Genomic DNA, 22,910 nt, shown 5'->3' with positions numbered 1-22,910 from the left:
AATCCTGTACCAGTGAGCAGGGATTTTGTAGGTGCGTCTGGAATATGGGAGGAGGTCATTTACACCTTCAGTTTGTTTTTGAGCCTTGCTCTTGCTGTATTGTCCTTTTTAAGACTTTATTATGTATATGTAAAATGCTTTTAAAATGTTTGTGGTTGGTTAGTAAGGAGAAAATGTTGAAAAAGAGGTAACAGTGTAGGTGCGCTAAGCTAGATGGGAATTGATTGTTTTCTCCAAGGAAAATTTGCAAAATATACCAAAGTAAAAATTGCTACAATAAGGAGTAAATTTTAAATAATTGTGTTTGTGCCATTTGGAATGGCGTGACTGTGAAATGTCTTTAAAAATCTCTTGTAAGTGTCCGAAAAACAGTACAACATAAAAAGGCTTTTCCAATTGTGTTTTCTCTAGATAAAGCTGTTGGCTTGTAGGCTGATTTAAGAGACAAGATATTTAAAAAATAAGCTTTAAAAAAAAGAGCTATATATGTGCATTTATTGTTGAGAAGTTTCCTTAAAAAGGAAAATGTATATGTGTTTCTTTTGTCTGTATTGTTTATGGTCTAAAATAAATAATAAATTTGTGGTGATTTATTTTTTAGAAAGAAGTGCTTGTGTGAAAAATCTGTCAGTCAGTGTGTTTTACTTAGTATTTTAATTTTGAAGAAATAGCAGAATGTTTCTGGATATTTGCATTTGTTTCAGAGGTTGGAGCATGAACCAGATTTCTGTGTAGTCTGTCAGACAGTTACACGTCTGAGCATGTTGCAGTTTGTAGCACTACAAATTAGAACCATTTGACTTGTATTTGCTGTACAGTGCTCTCTTAAATAATACTACAAATAAAATAAATGCATAGGACATGAACTTTGTGTGTGTGTGTGTGGGGGGGAGCGTCAGAGTGTAGATACACAGCTACGAAGGGATCTCAGATAAAATCCAGTGAATTTTACTGTGAGGTTCCACTCCTGAGTGAACTGGTATTATCTTCCCCCTTCAATTAGTTACTTTTAAACCTGATTCTGATCATGTAACTTATTTTTTTGTTTGCAGTCGATTATTTGTCTGCACAGCAGTTACCACTTATTTTAGGGCAGGAGTTGAAAAAGTGCTGCATGTGTTAGTTATATGCACACTGAGTACATATATAAAGAGTATATAGAAAGGAGAAGGAAAAAAAAAAAAGCATGATAGCAATGACTGAGTTTTCACTTTACTTTCACTGCAGGGAAGTCCAGCATTTCCTGGTAACTTTGTCTCAGAGTTTTGGGGGTCTTGAGGCTGGTTTTGAGTTTATTTATTTATTAGAATTCACCTTTTTTTTTTTTTTTTTTTAAGCCCTTCAGGTGGAAGAAGATCTTTCCCCTGCTTTCTGCTAGCCGGCCGGAGCAGGCAATTAGCATCCCCACTGCCACCACGGCCACCGAGAAGCGGCGAGGACCAGAGGCTCTGCCGCAGGAACCCGCCAGAACAGAAGCCCGCTGGGGCGCCGGGTAAGACAGGGCGGGGGGGGCCGCTGCCGCCGCCGCCGCGAGCGGCCCGGCCCGGCCCGGTCCAGGGCCGCCGCCATCTCGCCGCCGCGCTGGGGCGGCCGCGGGCCCTGGCTCGCCGCGCTGGGGCGGCCCGGCCGGGCCCCAGGCCGGGGCCCCCACGGCCCGGCGGCGGCGGCCGGTGGGGGGGCGGCGCGGGGCCAGTAGCTGCGGCGCGGCAGAGGCGCCTCAGCGCCGCAGAGGGTTAACGGCGCGCGGCGGGGCATGCCGGGAGTTGTAGGCGCCGCGGCATGCCGGGAGCTGTCGTAAACGCCGCCGCGGCGTTGCCCGACATGGCGGCTAGCGCCGCGCGGCGCCTCTGCTGCGGCGGCGGCGGCGGCGGAAGCCGGGCGGGCGCGCCGAGGGGCGCGGGAGGCCGGGCCGGGGGCGGCCGGGCCGGGGGCGGCGGCCGGGCCGGGGCTCGGTCTCGGTGCGAGGAGCGGAGCTCTCGGGCCGGCCGCTTTCTGCGGTCGGGGCCGGCCGGGGCGAGGGGCGGCGCGGCCTCGCGAGGTGGCCGTCTCGGGAGCGCGCAGGTCAGTGGCGGCTTCGCCCCTCGGCGCCGTCTGGTCCCCTTGGGGGGCGCGGCGCGGCCCGCCGGACCTGCGGCCGTTGCTAACGGCTCTCCTGGGGCCGCCGCCGTCCCCCTCCCCCAGGGCCGCCGGCCCCGCAGGGGGAGCGGGGCGCTCCTCGGCCCCCTGTGCCGCCCCGGCCCCGCTCTCGCCGCGGGCTCCGCGCCCGGGTGAAGAAATCCGCCTTCCCGCGCTCTCCCCGAGAAGTCGTGCGGAGGCGGCGGAGGCTTGCGAGCTGCCACGGGGCTCGCCCCGGTCCTGCCTGCGGGCCTCCCGCTTGTCCTCCTCCCCTCGCGGGGGAGAGGCGTTCAGAGGCGTGCAGGAGGCCGAGCGCGGGGAAGTCACGGAGGGGCAAATCCATGAAGCTGTCGGACTTTGGTATCCTACCTGGTAGTAACGTGTTTTCCTCGAGGACAACGCAGGAGGGGATGAAAAAGGAGGGAAAATATTACATATATATTTAGTTTATGCTAGTGGTAGGCCCAAAGTGTGAGATCAGGTTCTTGTTAAACATTCTGATGTTTTTAAGGAATCTGTTATTAAGCTGAAGGTAGCCTCTTGGGTATGAAAGGAATGGCAAATAAGAGTGTGTAACATTAGTATGCAGTGGACTTGATACATTTGGGGGTTTTATTTCTTGCTTTTAGGAGACAGATCTTGAAAGATACTAGTGTGTGCTTCTGCAGCTCACTGAACTTAGAGCTGAGGATGCTTAAACATTTCATGGGAATGGAACAGGAAGGATTCTTGTTAGGCAGTAATGTTTTTGTAATAGTTGTTATCCTCTTGAAATGCAGAAGGGAACATATTTTAATCTGTTAACTAAGTTAAAATGCTCAAAGAAAATACCTTTGAGACAAAACAAGGGAAATGTTGTTATAATGGGTTTGTTTTCTATTGCATATGTTGCAGTTCTGGTCTGAAAGAAGGTGTGTGACGAGCTCTAGGATTGTTTTTGTATTTGTATCAGCAAGCACATCATATTTTAGCAACAGTCATCACCCGAAATACAATCCATAAAGTATACGAGCATGGGTGTAATTCTCAGTAAAAAAGATAACAAGTTGTTGGTTTTTTGTTTTTTTGTTTTTTGAAGGTATCATTTTAGTGGAGGAGAAGTGTCCATTTACCTAGAAAAGAAACTGTCAGATGCACAAACCCCCCCCCCAAAGAAAAAAAAAAAAGAGAAGGGTTTGTGTCTGTCTTGCTGCCAGGGGACTTGCAGAGTTAAGCTGATGAAGAATGCTTGAGATTCAAAATAGGCAGGTCCAGAACAAAGTATCAGAAGTGTTCAAGAGAGCGAAAATGCATGAATAATCTATCTTAATGTATTTTAAACTTAATAACATACAGCACACTGTAGTCACATCTGAAAAGAACCATTGTTTTTCCAGTTCTTCTATCTGAAATTAATTTTACGGGATTCTATTTTCTTGTTTCAGGAGCAATGACAGTGCATTAGCAGAGTAAATAGAATGCATCTTCTCTCCAAAAGTTTACAATCTGGCTTTTAATATCATATAAGGAATGGAAGCTATGTGTAAAGGAGGCCAAATAGTTGAGGAGACCAAATATAAAGACAAGATTTGTAATACAGATATGCTAATCCAATAGCCATAACACACTTAGCTGTAGAACAGTTTTTGAAGAACAAAATAAAGACATGGAGATGAATGAAAAGTGGGATGAAATGCAACATAGTTTTAGGAAAAATAATTTGTGGCAGACCAACTTATCTTACACTAGGATTTTCTAGAAAAAAATACACTAGATCTGATGTGTTTCATCTTCAGTAATATTTGATATTTTTACATAATTTCTCACATGGTAAATGGGAAAATTGAGATTGATTAAATTGTAAGGCAACTTAGGAATGCAATGAGAGATAACAGGTGGAAGGAGGAAGTTTTGATGGAAAGGAGGCTACAGGCTGAATTGTTCAAAGACTATTTCAGAAAATATTTTTTCATTAGTGACATTTGTGAAACGTTAGGATTGTGCTGACGAAATTTTATAATGGCACAAAACTGGGAGGCATTGGCAACGGAGAGGAGGATCGGAATATCTGTCTGCAAGCAAGATGAATCAAAACAAAGATTAATAGAATTGGATGAGATTTGGCAATATAGAAGATATAGCTATGCAAATGTAAGCTAATCATAACTTATTCTAGACAAGCTCATCATCTGGCAGTGAATTACCTGATGTTATAGTCAGTGGTAGAATGATAGCATATCACTGATGTGATGTGGCTGAGGGGAAAAAAAAGGTAGTGTCTTAGGATGTTTTAGGAGAGGGATTTCCAGTATCCAGAAAATATTAATGTATGTGGTTCTAGTGAGACCTTATCTGTAGCCTAATGTATAACTAATCACGCATGTTCAAATAAATGGATTCGAACTTGTACAGATGCAGAAAAGGACTATAGGGATGTTAAGAGGAATTGAGAGGCTGCTTACTGAAAGGCACAAAAGTGACAGCTACATGGTATTTGTATAGGGAAGCAAAAGAAATATGTGGGCTCAAGATTTGTTTTAGCAAGCAGAGCAAATGGGTATAAAGGGGTAACGAACAGTTTATTAGAAGTTACAGGAAAACATCTATCAGACCACTGATGTTTTAAAGCAGTTTTAAATAAAGTCTAATTTTTTTTTAATGAAGTTTGAACCCACAGAAGAACATCATGTGGTTCTCTGCCGTGGTGGGAGCTTGACTCAGGAATCCTGAATATCTCTTCTTCTAATTCTGTATTCTTGTGCTCTGGTAAAATGCATTATGACTGAGATGGATGTGTAGATTTGTGGTGGGCACATTTTTGAAAGTATCGCTGGTTTTTTTTTTTATCATCTTTGTTTCCATTTTCATTAATCAAGCTTTTACCTCTTCCTTGGGACACTTACCAGAAGCAGAATAGTTCAGTTACATTCGTTACCAATTGCTTATCATCTTCACACTCTGAATGTGCTGACAGAAAACATGTTCTTGACTTCACTGACTTTAACTTTTGGAGTAGACAAACTGTATGATTTGGACTCCTTATATGTGGAATGATGGTTGAAGGTCTCCTCACACAGCACTGCCATGACTCTTCATCCCCAGATGGGCTATTCTTAGAAGTCTTTATGGAACAATTTTAAGGAAATAATTTAAATGAAACCTCCAAAGTCATTTAGGGCAAGAAAATACTACATTTTTAAGTGTATGTATAATCAGCTCACTTGGGATGTTACCTGAGGCCTGTCTTTGTTCTGCTTTTGTTTTCAGAACCTGTTTTTTGCATACAGCATTTAGTGCTGCACTGAAGAATTAACCAAAGAGCCTTAAAATTAGAACATTGCTTTTCATAACAAGGCTCCATGCAGACATTTTAGATTTTTACCTGGCATTGTTGCTATTTGGGAAATCTCTACAAAGTGGGGAATTAAACCATCACTGCTCAGTCATCCTTTCTCATTTTTTTTCTTTCAGTCCACAGCTGTATCAGGTTATTCAGAGAGAAAGAATCTGTTTAAAGGCAATAACTTCCCATTCAGTGGTCAATAGAAAATGAAGTGATGGAGTCAATCTAATCGTCAATGTATACATTAAGTGCTACCAGTGGCACTTTTTCTAGATGCTGAAACAGAGGACTGAATGGATTATAGGGATTAAACTTCCTTCATCCCCCTAGAGGTGAACAAGTCATGTGAAAATGGAGGGCTTATTTGGTAGGAGACAGTATGAAAGACTTGGAAGACAAAAAAGAAATACATATCTCTAAATGGTTTCTTGCACACTTTCTCTGTAATAGATGGTGGTATGTGAGCTGCAGACAGAAACTTGAAGCTTACAGGGCAGATATATGACTGTAAAGAGATTCTGTGAGTAAGGAAAGAAACACAGTTGGTCATTATTTCACCGGGATTCCTGGAGGATTTTTTTTCTCTTCTATCATAAGTTCCTCTTTTAAAAAAAAAAAAAAAAAAAGAAAGAAAAAAAAAAAAGAGAGAGAGAGAGAGAGAAAAGAAACCTATTCATAGCATACACTTGTTCTTTTCTTGACCTTTTTAAATTAAAAGGAAGCCATGGACTTTCTCACTGAAATGATGGGAAGACAGTGTTAAGACTACAGCAAAGGTAATGTTGTGAAATTGGCCTGATTTGGGCCAGGATTTGCCCATGTCACCCTGCCAGGCTTTCCACTGCAAAAAGAGGCACTTCATCAGGGCCACCAGTTACTTGTGTTCCTCTGTGCTATACTGTGCCTCTTGAAATACTACTGATTCTAGGAGCATCTTTCTGGAAGTGAGAAACATTTGTGTAATAAGGCTGATAATTACGTTCACATGATTCAATAACAAGAGCAAAATGGGAACAGAGCCTAATGGTTTCATATTAAAAAGGATGCTAGTAGTGCTACTAAGAGTAGGGCAAGTCTGTTCTTTTGCTGGTTTTATACAAGTAAGTATGGACAGAATGTGTGTGTGTGTGTGTATACTCACAACACACACACACACACACACACACACACACACACACACACACACACACACACACACACACACACACACACACACACACACCAACTTTGCTGCGTTTGCTAGCTGTTGAATAGAAATATCAAAGGATTACTATATAAAAGTAATGGGAACTTGCACTCTGAACAAAATTTGGGTATGCCAGAGCTTGGTTTTGATAGCATTAAGCTTGGAAAGAGATTGTTTGCTGCATCCTGTAGCAACATTTTAGGGTTTTTTTTGTTTTTCTTTTTTGTTTTTAGTAATTATTAGTATGAATACTTTGGAGCCAGGTCTTCAGCTGCTGCAGATCTTTGGTTCTTTATTGATGTCTCCAAGAGGATAGTGATTTGCATCAGCTGAATGGATGGCCTTCTAGGTGGGTGTGTTTAGTGGTGTCTTTTGGCTTATATAATTTACTTCCTCCTATTCACTGGATAAAAAAAAAACGGTCGGAGGAGGGGCAGGGGTAATCTTCCCAATAAGCTCCTCCCATATGAAAAAACAGTTCAGCACCTCTGACATGGTTGTATAGTTGTTACAAAAGCTGTTGGATGTTGTTATAGCAGCATCTATAGGAGCAGAAATACAAAGAAGAGAAATACAAAGTTACGCATTCTCCTGGCCTCTCTCCAGCTTATGAAAACCTCGGATTGAAGGAAATGTCATCTTTTGGAGCTATTTGTTTCCTGGAGTACCTTCTTATGCAGAAACTTCTCTCAAAACTTAATCGAAGTAGAATACCTGATTATCAAGTAGGATAAAAATACTATTTGTACCTATTTCAGAGGGGTGATGGTCATTTCTGTCTTGAGTGGCTCTTTAGAAAGAGTCTGAATGATTGCTGCTGTTCTTACTGTGGTGTGTAGGTAGTTGACAGCTTGCTTTAAATTATGAAGGTGAAATGAGTTTTGCTCTTCCACTATCAAGCACTAAGAAGTATTGACAGTCAGAGAAGCCAGGCCTCACTTTCTTGAGTGAGGCAACATTCTACTACCATAAATTCCACAACACAGTATCACCCCTTAATCCTTATTTTTCTATTATCATCCATGGGTGAGGGACTAGAGCATCTAAAGATAAAATTTAGGCCACCACACCACCTGTTCTGGGTGCCACCTAACCGTGAGAGGACCACTATTCCTGCCCCTAGCTTTCTCTGCCTGCCAAGGTGCTGATGACTGGATAACATTGCTGCGACCTGCACCTTAGCGCTGATGAACAGTTTAGTTGCACTGGGCTGTACCAACAAAGCATTTGCCTGCTGATGTTACATGTGAGGTCTGTCCTGCCAGGTGCTCCTAAAGCGATCTGCGGTGGCAGGGCCTCACAAGGTGCACGGAGACACGCTGTGTGTGAGTGGTCTGTCAGTTCAAGTGCGTAAGGCATGGGAAACTGAAGTTCAGATCCCGTGCCTGCCTCTGCACCTTGCTTTTGCTTTGTTCTTCCCAGGACTTCTGAGGTACTTAGAGATGATGGAAGAAATACTATTCTTTGGAGAGGAGCAAGTACAAGGCTGCATCTCTAAAGCTAATGAGGTTAGGGCAACCATCTACCATGATGGATAGCTGGGATTAAAATCCTTACGGTAATGGAGAGTTGTATATAATACTGGGAATGACTAGTTCCAGGGTCTCTTTAAAATGCCAGCATTTAATGGTTAGAACTCCTTTGGAGGTACAGAAGCCAGACCATTTTAAAAAAATAATGGGGGGTGGGGGGGGAGAGGAAGAAACATAATCAGGTGTAAACAACAGGAGGCTGAGATTTTGCTCTCAGCTGCTGTTCCTATTAGTGTCCTAGTTCAACCTAGTGCCAGTGTCTTCATGTGCAAAGTAGGAGTGATGTATTCTACTACACAGGCACTCTCTGAAATGTATTTCATGTTCATGGAATACTTGGAGGCAGAAAGTGTTCTAGAAGCACCAAGTTATGGTAGGGGCACCAAAACTATCTGCTAAACAGTGGACCTTTGAGGAGACAGTCCAGGAAGAAGGTGGTTTTTGTTTGTGGTTTTTTTTTTTTTTTTTTTTAAAGTCTGCATTGACAAAGCTGGCATATAGAAGAGGGTAAGCAGATACGTGGAAGAGAGGAAATGTTGTGTGGCTCCTGGTCTGTGAATATGATGCAAACTTGACCTAGACTAACGCTCTCAGCAACAACAGATGCATCGGGTGGATGCAGGGGGAGGGCTAGAGACCATTTGGCATGTGACATACTCCACAAAAGAATCCAGTGGAAGAGGAATGAGTTGATATACTACAACGTAGTGGATGGACACTAGGTTACAGATGGGGAGACAAAGGTTTATTATGAAATGTAGTCCATCATCTGAGTCTGAAAGTGAATGGATCATGTGAGATGATGCTGAGTGTTGCAGTGGCAAGAGGGACACCTGTTCCTGGACTTTGTTCATTTTACATGAACAAGTATCCATGTCACTTATCCACAGTTACTAAACTAAATAGCAGTGACATTAAAGATTAAACAATGAGAATACACTATTTTGTTTCTACAGATGGTATTTCCAGCTCAAAATCAATACATTTCAGTGGGTTGTAGGACTGAAGGTTAATCTTCTGTTGCCACTGCCAATGGTATGTCTGTCCACTAAATATGTTCTGCAGTTGGATTTGCAGTATATGCACCTATTAGAGTTCTTTTGAAGAAGTACTTTTTTCATTTCCAGTATTGCTGGTGATTAAAGAAAAAAAGGCAAAAAAAGCTTCATATGCATGATCTACTCAAGCTGTTCCCTGCTCTTCATGGGGAGGAGATCTGGAGCTCCTCACTGTAATCGCTTCTAGGAACCCTTAACAGGGAATGGCAACAAAAAGAGGAATTTAGAGATTTTACAAGAGACTGCAGAGCTCACCTGTTAACTTGTAGTAGGTGAAAGTGAAAAACTGCTTTATAAAGTACTAGAAGTTTGTAGTCCCACTTATAATGTATCCTTTGTAAGTGGAATTGAACTGACTTTCTCATAAAGATCAATGTGTGTCTGCATGGCAAGTTGAATTTAAAATCTGTGGACTCAACTAGTTAATGTGGCAACCACTGTCTTGCATTAGGTTCTGTTTAGCCTCTGTTGCTACATTTACCTGCAGTGATTTGTTGTTAAGAAATTCAGGACTTTAATCTCTGAAGCAAAAGGGGAGGTTGCTAAAGCTCAGGTTTTATTTAAGAAACAACAAGAAGAGTGTAGATGTTATACAGTGTCGTAACTCAATTTCAAAACTAAGACAGCTGACTAGTGTTCACAGGTTCCTGTCCTTCTAATAGAAGCTATCATCAGAAGTGTGCTATTGCAGAATTAGAGAGACATACAAATCAAAACTTGCCCTTGCTTGCTTACTATGGTAGTTAATGTTACCGGTTCTATCACTTTCTCCCAGTCTGCTTCTCTCTGGCTTGTTTACACCTGTAAGCTTTGCAGAGCAGGGATAATCTGTTCTGTGGTTATTCAGTGCCTGGCAGCGTGGGCTGCCCATTTTCTATGAATACCTGGGTGCCTTGTGTTAGGCCCACATGAGGACTTCGAGGGCTAAGAGTCAGCTAGCTGCCATTCTCAAGGCCTAAATCCAAAACGTAGATACCCAAACCCCTGCCCAACTGAGGAACATGCTAGGAGAGAGGATTACGTAGATACCTGCCTCTAGGGGTGTCCAAAGACACTGCTTTAATAAATGCTGAAGAGTTGTGTTGGGTGGGATGAGAATGCCTGCTTCCAGCACTCCAACCTCTCCAGTCACGCTGGCTTTCTGTCACCTCATTTAGGCTGATGGACAATCGGATATTCTGTGTGCTATGGACCAACTTCAGCAGGAGGGACTGAGACAGCCTCACCCAATACAGATCTCTGCCGTGTAGTTAAGACGCTCTGCTGCTGAAAACTCTTTTGGGCAGAGGAGGGAAACCTGAGTTTCTGGGTTCCTAGGTGAATGCTGAGGAGTGTGTGGGGAAAGAGGGTACTATTACCCCTGCAGAAGGGATAGGTTAAGTACATAGGAAAAGGCTCAGGATTGGGAATCCCATGCAAGGTATCTAGCTTCAACCTAGAGTTGTTAGGGTCCACTGCTATTTGAGGTGCTGCAAGAGATGTATCAGCATGCCTGGCTAGTTTATGTGGGGAGTTTTTCACTTAACAGGTGGGCCAGTGCAGAGCCCATTCTTGGATACCTGGCTGTTCTGCATTATGCATGGAGGCTGGGTGTCTAATCTGGAGCTCTGAATTTGGGCAAAGAGACACTGCAGTGCTCAGCACTGCAGCATCTGGGCCTTTATTGAATCTGGCCTCACTGCAATGAGTGTGAGTAATGATAACAGAGGCGTGAGGGTAGAATGACTGTACAGGAGAGAGAAAGCTGCACTTGACTTGATAGAATGAAGAACATATTTGTAAAGGGATTAAATTAGTGCTGGGTGCAAGAATACCACTTAATGAAGCAAATGGCTATACCTCTTTTCAGTGGCAGGAAAAAAAGTGACATGCCACAGATTGCCCCCTTTCTATGCTCACTGTTCTTGCAGAATAGATGGCACTGTAACCTGGGTTAGTCAGACGTGGGTGAGGAATGAATCCCAGCTCTGAGGCCTCCTGTTTGCTGAGACCACCTGGCTGCAAGCCTCACTGTAAATAAAGCGACTCTTACCTTGATTCTCAACTACAGAGCTTACTGTAAGAGGTATCTTTCTCATGCACTGGTAGCCCAGGCCAGGAGGGCGGGAGGAAGTATGTGTGAAACACTGCAGTGTGTTTTTACTGAGATGTGTGATTGCCTGTAAGGTGCTCATGTGGCAGCAAAGTCACTGAAAAAAAAATGCTAATAAACATTGAGTGTCTCTTCTTGAGCATCTATTGGATGCTCTTTAGTCTTCTATTCAGCATATTTTATTTATTTTTTCTTTGCTATATTTCATCTTCTTTACATCTTTTGATTTCTTCCTCTCCGTAGTTCTCCATCCTGATTTTCTTTTTATTTTATTTACTGTTCCTTATTTACTCATGCACGTACTTATTCCTTTAGATCTCCTAAATACTTTCATCTTTCTTGTGATTTGCCATACAGTTTGGTCACCTGTGTACTGGAGCAACATAGCTAAGTTGTGGGTTGACTTGCACTTGCATCACTACCCTGAACTTAATTGTGTCTGCAGTCATCTGGAACTGACTACATGCCAGGACTGATAAAAGATGCCGTGCAAACATGGATCTCTCGGGCCGTGGCAAGGTATTCTTATACACACATGTGCGCATGTTGGTGTTTGAGTACATTCAAAATGTCTGCAGTCGGTTCCATCAGCCTAGCTGACTCGATGCTCTGTTAGGTTTTGCAGCAGCTTATGGGAAATGGGAACAGTTTTGCAAAGCTGCTGAGAAGACTGGGATTAACCCTGAAAAGGGGAATATGCCTGGTGTCCAGGAATGTATGATGACCTTAAACAAGAGACACCCAAAATCCCTCAGCTGACCTTTGTATAATGTATAAAGACTCCAGTGAGTCTCTTTCCCTGCCTGTGACTCATCTTTTTCTAAATGTAGCCTGTAAGCCTCTCAGAGGACTGTCTTTCTCTCTGTACAGAGTAGCGTAAAAAAGAGCAACGGTGTTAAATAACCAATATATATATATATATATATTTTTAACACAAACTTTTGAGGACTGCCTTGCTGTATTTATGCTTCTCCATCAGGGATTTATTGGCTCCCTGAGAGAACAGTGGAAGAGTTTCTGTCTTGACCCACAAAATGATGGATGTTCAGACAAGAGGTTTCAGGAACAGCACAACAGCAGTTCTGTGGGTAGTAGACATTATAATAGAAGATACGTAGAGTCTAAATATCAACAAACCTTTCATAGCACCCGTGTGCTTCCTTCCTGTTTCTGACCCATTCGTAACTGGCAGCATTACTGTAGTTACTGCAGCATGGCCTACATGGACATGCAGTAGGAAGTCGCCCAGTCCTTTCAGCAGGTTGCCCTACATGTGTCCTTTCTTCCAGTCTGTGCGTACACTGTCCAGCCCAGTTTACTTCTGTTGTGGACACTCTGGTGACCCTGATTATACTGTTATTTTCCATCTTCAGCTCTTGTTTTGTCTTTGACTTCTAGCAGATCTCCTACTGGAGCCGGACAAATTCGTTCCTTTTCTCTTTCCAGATGCTTTTGCAGTATCCTGTCTCTCTATTGCCTGGACCTCTGGAAGACAGAAGAGTGGGAATCAACAGTGATGGTTTTCCTGCAAATGCAATTTGAGAACTACTTTGACAGCCGATAGAAAAAGAACTACCTTGCAGTGTGACCACAGCAAGTGCATGTTCTTTCTGACAGTGTATAATTGCACTGTGTCCCTGGTGAGGAATGATGCCAGAATCGCCATCTGATTATCTGTATTCTTTTCTCATAGTTGTTTTAACCAAGTTGTTTCTTTTCCACAAATGTTCATGCAAAAAATGCAAAGATTCTCCATGTAGAATAAGTAGGCCTATAAAGTAAGGAATGGCTGGTATGGAACAAACGGAAAATTAGATCTTTCAGCAATTTTGCTCTTGTAATTAAGGCCTGTCTGTGGCAGTTCTGATGCGGGATACACTTAGTGAGGCTTATGAGAATTTTCCCTGTGTGAAGACTGCAGGATTTAGCCCTAGCAAATAATAACGTTCTAACAATGGTAGCCGTTGGGCTATAGGTGAGTTTTCTTTGGAGAGGAAAAAAAAGAGGGAGAAGAAGAAAACTTGTCAAAAGTTTGATGCCATCTTTCAGTATTAAGTGACAGATAAACAGAGGGAAAAAACAAAAGGTGAACTAAATCACGGTATGGATGGATACATGCTTTCTGTTATTGAATAAACAAAATTCAGTGATGTATATTATTCCGTGTAAGCTCTGACACAGCTGGTGTCTGATGAAGATTAATTTCTAAAAATCAACCATAAACCTATGGATCAGCCAGTAAGACAACGACTTGACAAATTATTCACTGCCAAGTGTATGGTAGTTCCATGCCCTTAATCTGCATCACTGCAGACAGCGTATTGTTGAATCCAATGAAGTTTAAATCCCACTATGAATGTAATTGTTCTCCACAAGCAGATTATGAACAGAGGCCTTTCATTTCTGTTAATTTTGTATGTTTGAGTGATAAGCTATTGTATACATATTTTTAATAACAGGAAATGTAACAAACATGCTTATTTTTATTAAACTAATAAAACAGGTAAACCTATCAAAGTATGATTTTATTTAATTTTTTTGGTCTTGTTCCCTTTTGCACTTAATGGTCTTTCATTTATACTAGGTCATGTGTATCTGGACACGTGGTTGGTTACATCAGTTTGTTGATGTCCTATGTGAGTGTCTTGTTTCCAAATAGGAGCTTTGAAGGGGGCCAGTCTTTGTAACTCTTGTTTCCCCAATGGGTCCATGATCCAGTTGGGACCTCAGGCTGCGACACTCAGGGTTCTACTTACCTGTTTCATTTAGGGTACCACCTAATACGAGGACTGTCCAGACTTTGAGAAATACAATACTTGCATTATTATATTACAATACTTGCTAATGCCTTATGGGGGGACCCCTCCCCCCCCCCAAGCTTAAGGAACATAGGAAAGGACAGTAAGAGAGAAACTAAATACAGTTTACAAATCCATTTGATTTACATTAAGTCTGCCGACGTGGAATTTTTAACAGTAATTCTAATGCGAAGAGCACTGGGGCTTGGCAGAGGAGCGCGTGGAGGCTGCGTCAGGCGTAAACAAGCACATGGAGGTACCACGCAGGAGAGGATGGGGAAAGCTGGCAAGTGGCCGCAGCTTGGCAGCACTGCTTCAGCAGACGCCGTGGCGGCAAAGCCAGGTGCGGACAGCCGTGAGCACCAGCACGAGCTGCGGCAGCCGGGGAGTAAGCGACGCCATGAAATTCAGCAGCTGTGCCCCGAGTTCAGCTGGGGCTGCAGGTGGATATCCGGGAGGGTACGAGCAGGCCATCTTAGGTGCAGAGGCAGCACGTGAAGAGGATTAAGCCTGAGGCGCAGCAGCAGCTTGGTGGACCTTGGAGGCCCAAAGCAGTAGTGGCCGGATTTGGGTATGACCCGTTTCCCAAGGCAGGGGAGGAAGAAAAGCCAAAATATACGCTGCCTAGTGTGCTCCCTGCGGTAAACAACAGAAGCGGGTGCGGATCGCAACTTTAGGTGGCTTTATTTATTTTATTTACTTTATTGACTGGCTATTGCCCGTATTCGGGTCACTGCCGGGAGCCGCGGTGCCGGCAGGGTGGGCACGCCGCGGTCGAGCAGAGCAGCGTGGCGGCGCGGTGCCTCCGCACGGCGCGGAGCCCTGCCCGCCCCTCGGGCTCCCCGGGCCTTCCCTGGCCCGGCGGCGCCCAGCCCGCGGCTCCCGCGTCCGCGAAAGGCGGCTGAGGAAAGCGAGGCCACGTGGCGGCTCACGGGGTAGCCGCCGGGCCGGGTAACGGCCGGGCCGCTCCTGGCAGGGTGCCCCTCCCCACGCCGCGCGCCGGGCGAAACCGTTGCGGGCACTGGCGGCGCGGGCGAGGGGGCAGGAGGCGAGCGCGGAGCCTATTAGGGTCGGAGGCGGAGCTTGAGCACTTTATGAATGGACTCATATGACGTCAGTAGGGGCGGGAAGAGAGCCGCCTCTCCCCACCAATCCTGAGCGACACCTGGCCCGTGGCACCAATCGCAGCACGGCTGCAGGATAATGGGCGGCTGCCCCGGCCAATGGTGATAAAAGAGCGGTGCCGACCACGTGGGACGCAGGGCCAAGTAGTACGGGGGTGTGTGGCTGCTCGCTCCCTTCCCCCCTCCTCTCCGGCCAGGCGGGAGCTTACAGGGGCCGCAGCGGCGCTCGGGCGGGCGGAGCCAGCCGCGTTGCTAAGTTACCCAATGGCTGAGCAGCCTCTCCGCCAATAGCGGTGGGGCGGGGGCGGGCGCCGTGACGGCTGCGGGCCGGCGGTGGCCTGGAGGGCTCAGTTCCGCCGTGGCCGCCTCCGCAGCATGGTGGCTCCCGCGGCTCTGCCGGCCGCCGGCCTCCTCTACTGGGTGGGCGCGCTGGGCGCCGTCTATGTGGCGGCGCGGGCTGCCTTCCGCCTGCTCTCCGGCCTCCGCGTGTGGGTGCTGGGCGGCGGCGGCGCCGCCGTGGGGCCGGCGCTGGGCGCCTGGGCAGGTGAGTGTGCCCCCCGGGGGGCCGGGCCGGGCCGCGCCGCCGGGCCGACACCTTTCCCCCCCCTCCCCAACCGGTGTCCCGGCCCGGGGGGGGGGGGGGCGCCGGGCGGCCGCTGCCCTCCGGGTGCCCGAGCGCGGCGGCTTCGTCCGGTCCTGCGCGGGGCGGCGGGGCCGGTGGCGCCCGGGGCGGAGGGCTCCCCTCGCTCGCGGCGAGCTCGCCGTGTCGGTGCCGCTGTGGTTCCCCGCCGGGTGCTGCCTGCATCCCGCAGCTCCGGCGCCGCAGCGCGGGACTCGTGCAGCCGGGGGTCATAGGTCGCAGTCGGGCGGAGGCGAGGCGGCTTTCGTGGGGACTTCCGTGCCTGCGCGGGAGCTCCAGCTCCCTCCCCCCAAGTTTTCTTGCCCCATCCGTGCGTCCTGGCTTTTCTGCATGCATTATGCCCTTTCGGCGTGGGGGAAGCAAGAAGTGAGTCCCACAGTCTGTTCTTCCCAAAATAACGTCTGCCCGCAGCCCGAAACTGGACCAGACTGCTGGTTTAGTGCAGCTGCCCCCAGAGGGGAGCTTTCCTTCGGTAGCGTCCTCCAGCCCTAACTTGGCGGCGTCCCCTCGCGCACCGCGCCGCGCCGGCGGTGCCTCCGCGCGCCTCTGGCCGCCCGCTTCCCGCGGACGTCGTTCTGCGCCGCCCCTGCACGAGCCGCCCCGCCGCACCCGGGAGCCGCAGAGCTGCGAGGCGGCGGTTATCTCCGCACCGAGCAAGTCTCTGGCTGTGCAGCCGAAGTAGCAATGTTGTCCTGTTGTTTCGACAGCAGTTGGCAGCAAATCTGAGAGTCGGTGTGCTACCAGGCAGTGTCTGCTGTGAACCGCTCTGGAGCGTGGGGACTGAAGGGGAGGACGGACGGACAGACAGATATACCTGTTGTAGACTTTCTGCAAACCCTTCTCTTTTCCTCCTTTCCTCCCCTTTTGAATGCTGGGATATAGTTGCCTGCAGTTGGCAACTCTTCAGAAGAGGCCTGGGGCTGCATTGGCCACTTTTGTTGTGGTAAGCGGTGGCATTAGTGGTGATGGAGAGGGAGTGCTTAGAGCACTTAAGCCTGGCATCTCAGAAGTGCGTAAAGGGATATTACCTGGGGACTGTCAGTGCTAATGCTGTGCTTAACTTTTCTCAGTTCTCTGATTCGTAGTCACTGGAATCACATTGAGGAAAGAACATGTCTTCCTTCTTAGTTTGTAACTTCTAAATAACTGTGTGGAATTAGGAAGTACCGCTGTGCCACAGCATAACAGCTCTGGCCAAGAAAATTCTGAAATTAATTTCTGCTGAGGGCAGTGGGAAGGGAACCCACTGGTCCCAAACTGGTAAGGTGGATCATAAAATTGACTGCAAACTCTTAAGAGCCATGAGTTTGAGATGAGATAGTTTAAAGAGGCTATGAAATATACTTCCTTCCCTCATGGGCATCAGATGCTGAGAATCTCCAGCTGCTTCTAGGTGGCAGGTTTGTAGGTACAGCAGACCCACAACAAGATAGTTGTTCTTGGGATAATGGGCATGTTTCCCCATAATCTCTGCAACAGCCAACATAGAATTCATATGTGAACCAATGGTTAGTAACTGAATGTCTGCTGTGAGAAAATAAATTAGCAGTGCTACTGGCAATGTGCATAATCTGAAAGTGTGTCGTGGGTCCTACATGCACTGGCTTGAGAAGCAGCAGTAATACTTTGGACAAGTTATAGCATTACATGCTAGTGACTAAGGCCTGCGTCTTCCTTCCAGCTAGAGCAATGGTACACTTGTTAAAGACATCATGGGTGGTATAGGACACCCAATGCCTCTTTGTCTTTTTAATTCTGTCTTTTTAATTTAATTCTTGAATATATTACCCTATTATCAGTTGCCTGCTGACCTTCAGTGGTTATCAAGACTTTCATGAAGCACCTTAGCTCATTCTGCTTTTTTCAAACTTGGAAGTCTGCAGTGCTCTTGCCAAATGCCAGGTTATCAGGTGAAACCACAAGCTGTAGAGAACAATTCTCAGTTGCACCCCCAAGCATCTTATGAACAGAAAACTGCAATGTGAATGTTTATATCATTGCTTCATACAAGCGCAGATGTCAGCTTCCAGTTGTACTTGGCTGATGGCTGCTCACAGAAATTATTTTTTCTCCCTCTTTATCATCATGACTTTCAATGCGTGGAGGAAGAGGAGCATTGGCAGTATAGTTAGGTTCCCTGTGTTTATTACTTCTTTTTGAAGTGGGGGAGCACTGCTGCAATGTCAGGAAGGATGGGGGAATCAGATGCTGGTGTCTGCAGACTTGGACCTGAGCTGTCACTGTAGAAGGATGTGTGGCCATCAGCTAGCTGTTGTGCATTCTCTGCCTGCTACTGGTGCAGGCAAGATGCTGCTGTACTGCAGCAGATACTGTAGCCTTCCAGTTGAAGGGAGAGATTTTCACAGTGTGAATAAGCACTGACATCTCAGGGTCGTTTGCCCTGAAGTTCAGCCTGATGCCAGCAGTAGACTGGGGGAGACTTCCTCTCTCTAACTGTAGAGGAGGATGGAGGCATAGCTGGGGCCTATTGGGTCACCTTGAGAATGAGAAAACTGCTAATACTGTAGGAAGAAATGCATTTCATCCTCTTCTGATCTTTAAAAACAAGTGGTTTTGGTGCTAAATAGCTGTTTTGATTATGGTGACAATATATTCTTTGTACTCCACCACTTAAAAGCAACTTCATAAAGATATACTGTCTCATATTTCCCTCCTCTTAGTGTCCTCTTCTGCATTTTTAGAATTGAATTGCAAATTCTTACTTTTTGTCATCTTAGTGGCTTTATGGTCACATGCATGCAACTGCTTCTGTCTGTGCTATGTCCAGTTTGTTGGAATTTGGAAGGAGGGGATATGAGCAGGAGGAACAATTTCAGCCAGTAATGTGCTGGGGGAAAAAAAAGTATTTGTACTACTTGTTGTGATGAACAAATTAAATAGTAATTGTCTTGGCAAGAGTTCAGTTTTTTTCTGTCACACTTCTTGTTTGAAGATCCCCATCAAACTCCTTGTTTTTTCTCTCCCTGTAACTCATATCTAGCCTGCTCTTGCTTCTGTATAGTGGTCCAGGTGGGTGGAAGCTGTATGTACATGAGATTTTTGAGTGCATTTTGAGACAACATAGAGTCAAGATTTCTAGGTCAACTGCTCTGTAACTTCAGTGTCTCATAAATCAGTAACAGAAGTTGAGTCACATCTCCCTTACTTGGAAAACAATTTAGCTAAATAAACCACAAACTAAACATGAGTGCAATGCCATGGAATCACCAAGAGTACAGCAAAGATGTTGCTTGTTCTCTTGTATTTCCCCAGACTGGCTGATTTGTGGGCAGAGCTGGTGGTTGTGGTCTGTAATGGTGCTTTCTTAGGTCAGGTGAGAATGTCCTGCTCTTATCCCATTGATGATGGTCACAGGCAGCCACTTGACATCTCTGCCATTGCCAACTGGATGTGTTCTGGAGTACAGTGCTCTGAAGCAGCAGACTACTTGCTGCTCATCTCACATTTGGAGAGTTGCCTTAGCTCCCATTTTAGGAAGCCTCTTTTACTGGAAAAGATGGAATCATTCCCCCCCCCCCCCCCTTTCCTTCAGTAACATGGTGAAATGAAATCAAAATCATTGGTTAATTAAGTTTGGAAGGGACCTTGGGAGATGTCTAGTCCAGCTTCCTGCTCAAAGCAGGGTTGGCCATGAGATCAGATCAGGTTGCTCAGGGCTTTATCTAGGCAGCTCTTAAACTTGAAAAAAGGATGGAAACTGCATAGGCTCTCTGGGCATCTGGGCAACCTGTTCTACTGCTTGGATGCCCTCATGTGGGGGATTTTCTTCTCTCTCTCTCTCTCTCTCTCTCTCTCTTTTGTACCCTATTGACTACATGCAGTTAGTTGACTTTTTATATTCAAAATACTCTGGTTTGGCACTATGAGTTGGAGTAACCTGATGCTCTAGAACTTCTCATATTTTGGTCATACCAGATAGTTCTATTTTTTTCTCCTGGTTCACAATTACATGTCTCTTAATGAGAAATAACTTTGTTTTTCAATTGGCTGTAACCAGTGATGTGTTAACAGTCAAAATAAAGTTTGTTTCCAGTTATCAGCCATATTACACTCCAAGAGAAGGCCAGTTCTCTTCCAGACCTCTCCATTTCTTAGAAAAGCATGCATTTCTTTCCCTGGTGGCTTTGATGTGATCATATTTGAATAATCACGTTTAGTGATGACAAAATGTCTGATAGTGATGATGCTTTCTCATGTGGTGAATACAGCTGTGCTTTTGTACTGGGGCCAGCTAATAAACAAATGTTTTCAAACATTAGCTTGCCTTAATTAGGCATCTTGGCATTTATTCACTAAAAGTGCAAAAATATCTAAAACGGATTACTTGCATTTAGTGCTCTTATTCTCTAAGAGGTCAGTCAGGATGGTCCTCTGAACTACTTCTAAATTTCTGTAATTGTTTTTTAGACAAAAAAAAAAACCCTTGGTCTTAAACCATTCTTTTCCTGTATAACTGCTTAACAACAGCTTCCTTCATCAGCAAAGCTGGGTGAACCCCCTCTGCCTGTTCTGGTAAGCTTCTTTCACTGAGCATAGGCTGACCTTGACTCTATGCAGTCTAATGTATCAAAAGAGCCATCTGTTCCATTTGTTTACCAGGGTCGCTATGGAGGACATAAAAAATGTAGCTGCCCACAAGAGAAGGGGAATGAATACTTCTGTGTGTCTTAACAGTCAGGTCGCTTAAACCAGGATTATACTAGGTGATTTCCAATCTTCAGTGGGCTAGAAAGTTGGGGTAATAGCAAACCCTAAATAAAACCTTAGTGGTAATAAGATTAATATGCAATTAACACAAGATGTGATCTTTATATGAAGAAGTGACAAGCTATATTTTGTGCTTGTGAGGAGTTTGACTTATATTCTTTGTATCACAATGTGTTCCTGTGGTTCCTGGAATCAGTGTCTTGTGGAGGAAACTAAGCCTTATGAAGTTCTTGGGACAACCATAACGAAAAGCCATGATAAATGGTTTTAATGACAGTTTAAGAACTCCATACAAAGGACGTTCAGTACAATATTGACTAGACTGCTAACCGGGGGTAACTTGCTGCTAACTTTGAGCAGCTTTCACAAGCAGTGTCATGCTTTTCAGTTTTGAGTGAAATAGTCCTGTTACTGGAAGGCAGTTTGTTTTCTGCAACTAAATTTCAGTGACTGTTGTGCAAATGAGTGCAGATATGCTTTGCAAGTGTTCGGCACTGTGTATGATAGTTGACAGAACACTAATCACTGCTGCGGATTAAAACGGCAATCCTAGTACAACGTCTGAGTGTATGGTTATTGGGAAAGTGAAAGGAGTGTTAGCTCTCTATTAGCACTGCTCATTGCAGGATGCAAGAGGAGAAGCTCTGCACAACTCCCCATTTTTCCAAGCACCTGAATGCCTCTTGAACTGAGGCATACAGACCTTCAGGGAGAGCTTTTGGTTGCTGCTAGTTCTTAGTAGAACTCTTGTTCAGGGGTTTCTTCTCTTTAGTGCTTTGCCTGGATCTGTGGCAAGAGGTTTTTTCTCATCTTGCTCACAGTTTTGGGCACTGCAAACACTTTTAACTTTGTCTGAAATAAAGTACTGTACTTGTCAACCCTAAAAATAATGTTAACATGTGCAAATGTGCTAGCTTTCTTATAACCTTCCACTGTGACAGCTCAAGTCAAATGTGTAGACTGAACTTGAAGCACCTGTTGTTCTGTTGTGTTGGTTGTTTGCAAGGTGCTTTTTGCCTGAAAATGTAGGTCTGTAAGCTATCTCCTACAAGTCTCCTAACTGTCTGAACTTCCCACAAATGCTGTGCTTAAGGGTGTACAGCTTTTTTCTTTTCCCATTTAACATATAAAGTTTCCTAATATCCATCTGAAATTTCTTTGCAAATAATTAAGTTGACTTCCCTCCCTTTTCTTAGTGGCAGCACGTTTATTTTGGAAGACTTCTGTCAGTCTCTCCCTTCAGTCTCCTGTTTCTTAGACTAAGCAAAGACACTTCTTCCAGAGGAACCCAGGAAGCGAGGAGGGCTTGCCCACCCTGTTGTTCTAGACTCTGCAGTTCATACTGTGCAGTACTCCAGCTTGGCTGCAACTTGTTTTCGGACCTTGACAACACTTAGTGTGTCAGAGAGGTTCTCTAGTATTTTATGTAGGCTACTGCTTCTAATGCATCTTAAAATCAATTTTGCTTCCTGAACAGTATAAAGGAGACAACCATACCCTGGCCCATTTTCTACAAAATTGCTCTCTCTCTGCTTCTTGATTGCTTCATCTATAAGTGTTTTACTCTGCACTTAACATTATTGACTGTTTAAAATGGTTGCATAGTAGAATTGCTTAACATATATGTTATAGTTAAGTGCTCTTCCTTGCACTCTTTGGTTGGAGGAGAAGAGGTAGAGCAAATGCCTAGAACCCACGAGTCCAGAGCAAATCACTTCTGGGCCTTGTATCAGCACCTTGAGTCTGAATGTTTATGTGCTGTTGCCATCAACCACAGTATCACCCAAGCCCTCAACCTCAAGCTTTAGAGTTTAACTCGGTGTGAATGCTTTCATTCTTCTGCCTTTTGAGATGGTGTTTTTTTCTTCCAAGTGGATTTTTGGATGGAAAATTTCAGTAATTCAGAGATAATGTCATTGGGAAATTTAAATCAAATATGGCAAGGTCTGTTCATATTCTAACTGCAGGAACGGAGATGCATGTGAAGGAGAGTTATCTGCTATAGTATGGTCTCCCCAACACACCAAGAAAGGTAACGGTGAGTGGAGGACAAGTGTCCTTTGCATTAAGGTGAAAGGAATACCAGTCTCGGGTATTATATACATAAACAGTCTGAAAGATAAATGCTTATAAAGTAGTCCAGGGCGATGAATACCTGTGTCATTTTAAAGTAGCTTATTCATTTCAACCTTCTGTATGTTTTAGAGTAGGAATACTTGTAATGGAAACCTGTCCCTTAAAACTGGGGGATTTATGCAGGGAAGTTGCCTAGAGTAGTAACTTGCTTCAGTTTCTATGTTACGTTGGCCAGTGTG

General features: G+C 45.0%; 1 protein-coding gene and 1 long non-coding RNA gene across 3 annotated transcripts in view; both read left to right on the top strand.

Moving 5' to 3' along the window:
* The first annotated feature begins 2,067 nt into the window (after nt 1-2,067).
* LOC112979213 (uncharacterized) lies at nt 2,068-13,822 on the top strand. Of its 2 annotated transcripts, XR_003258128.2 has the most exons (3): nt 2,068-2,475; nt 6,156-11,824; nt 12,752-13,822. It is a non-coding gene; the product is annotated as an uncharacterized LOC112979213 (long non-coding RNA). The 2 variants fall into 2 exon arrangements; XR_003258127.2 differs by having other exon boundaries at nt 2,068-11,824.
* Nucleotides 13,823-15,517: 1,695 nt separating this feature from the next.
* The window catches only part of HSD17B12 (hydroxysteroid 17-beta dehydrogenase 12), a 90,124-nt gene continuing 82,731 nt past the window's right edge, over nt 15,518-22,910 (top strand). The window contains exon 1 of the mRNA XM_064512760.1: nt 15,518-15,771. Coding sequence (XP_064368830.1) covers nt 15,603-15,771 — 169 coding nt within the window. The 5' untranslated portion in view covers nt 15,518-15,602. The remainder of the gene's footprint in view (nt 15,772-22,910) is intronic.

Source organism: Dromaius novaehollandiae, chromosome 5 (assembly GCF_036370855.1).
Source record: "Dromaius novaehollandiae isolate bDroNov1 chromosome 5, bDroNov1.hap1, whole genome shotgun sequence".
NCBI classification, from domain to species: Eukaryota; Metazoa; Chordata; class Aves; order Casuariiformes; family Dromaiidae; genus Dromaius; species Dromaius novaehollandiae.
This window is presented reverse-complemented; position numbering and strand designations above follow the sequence as displayed.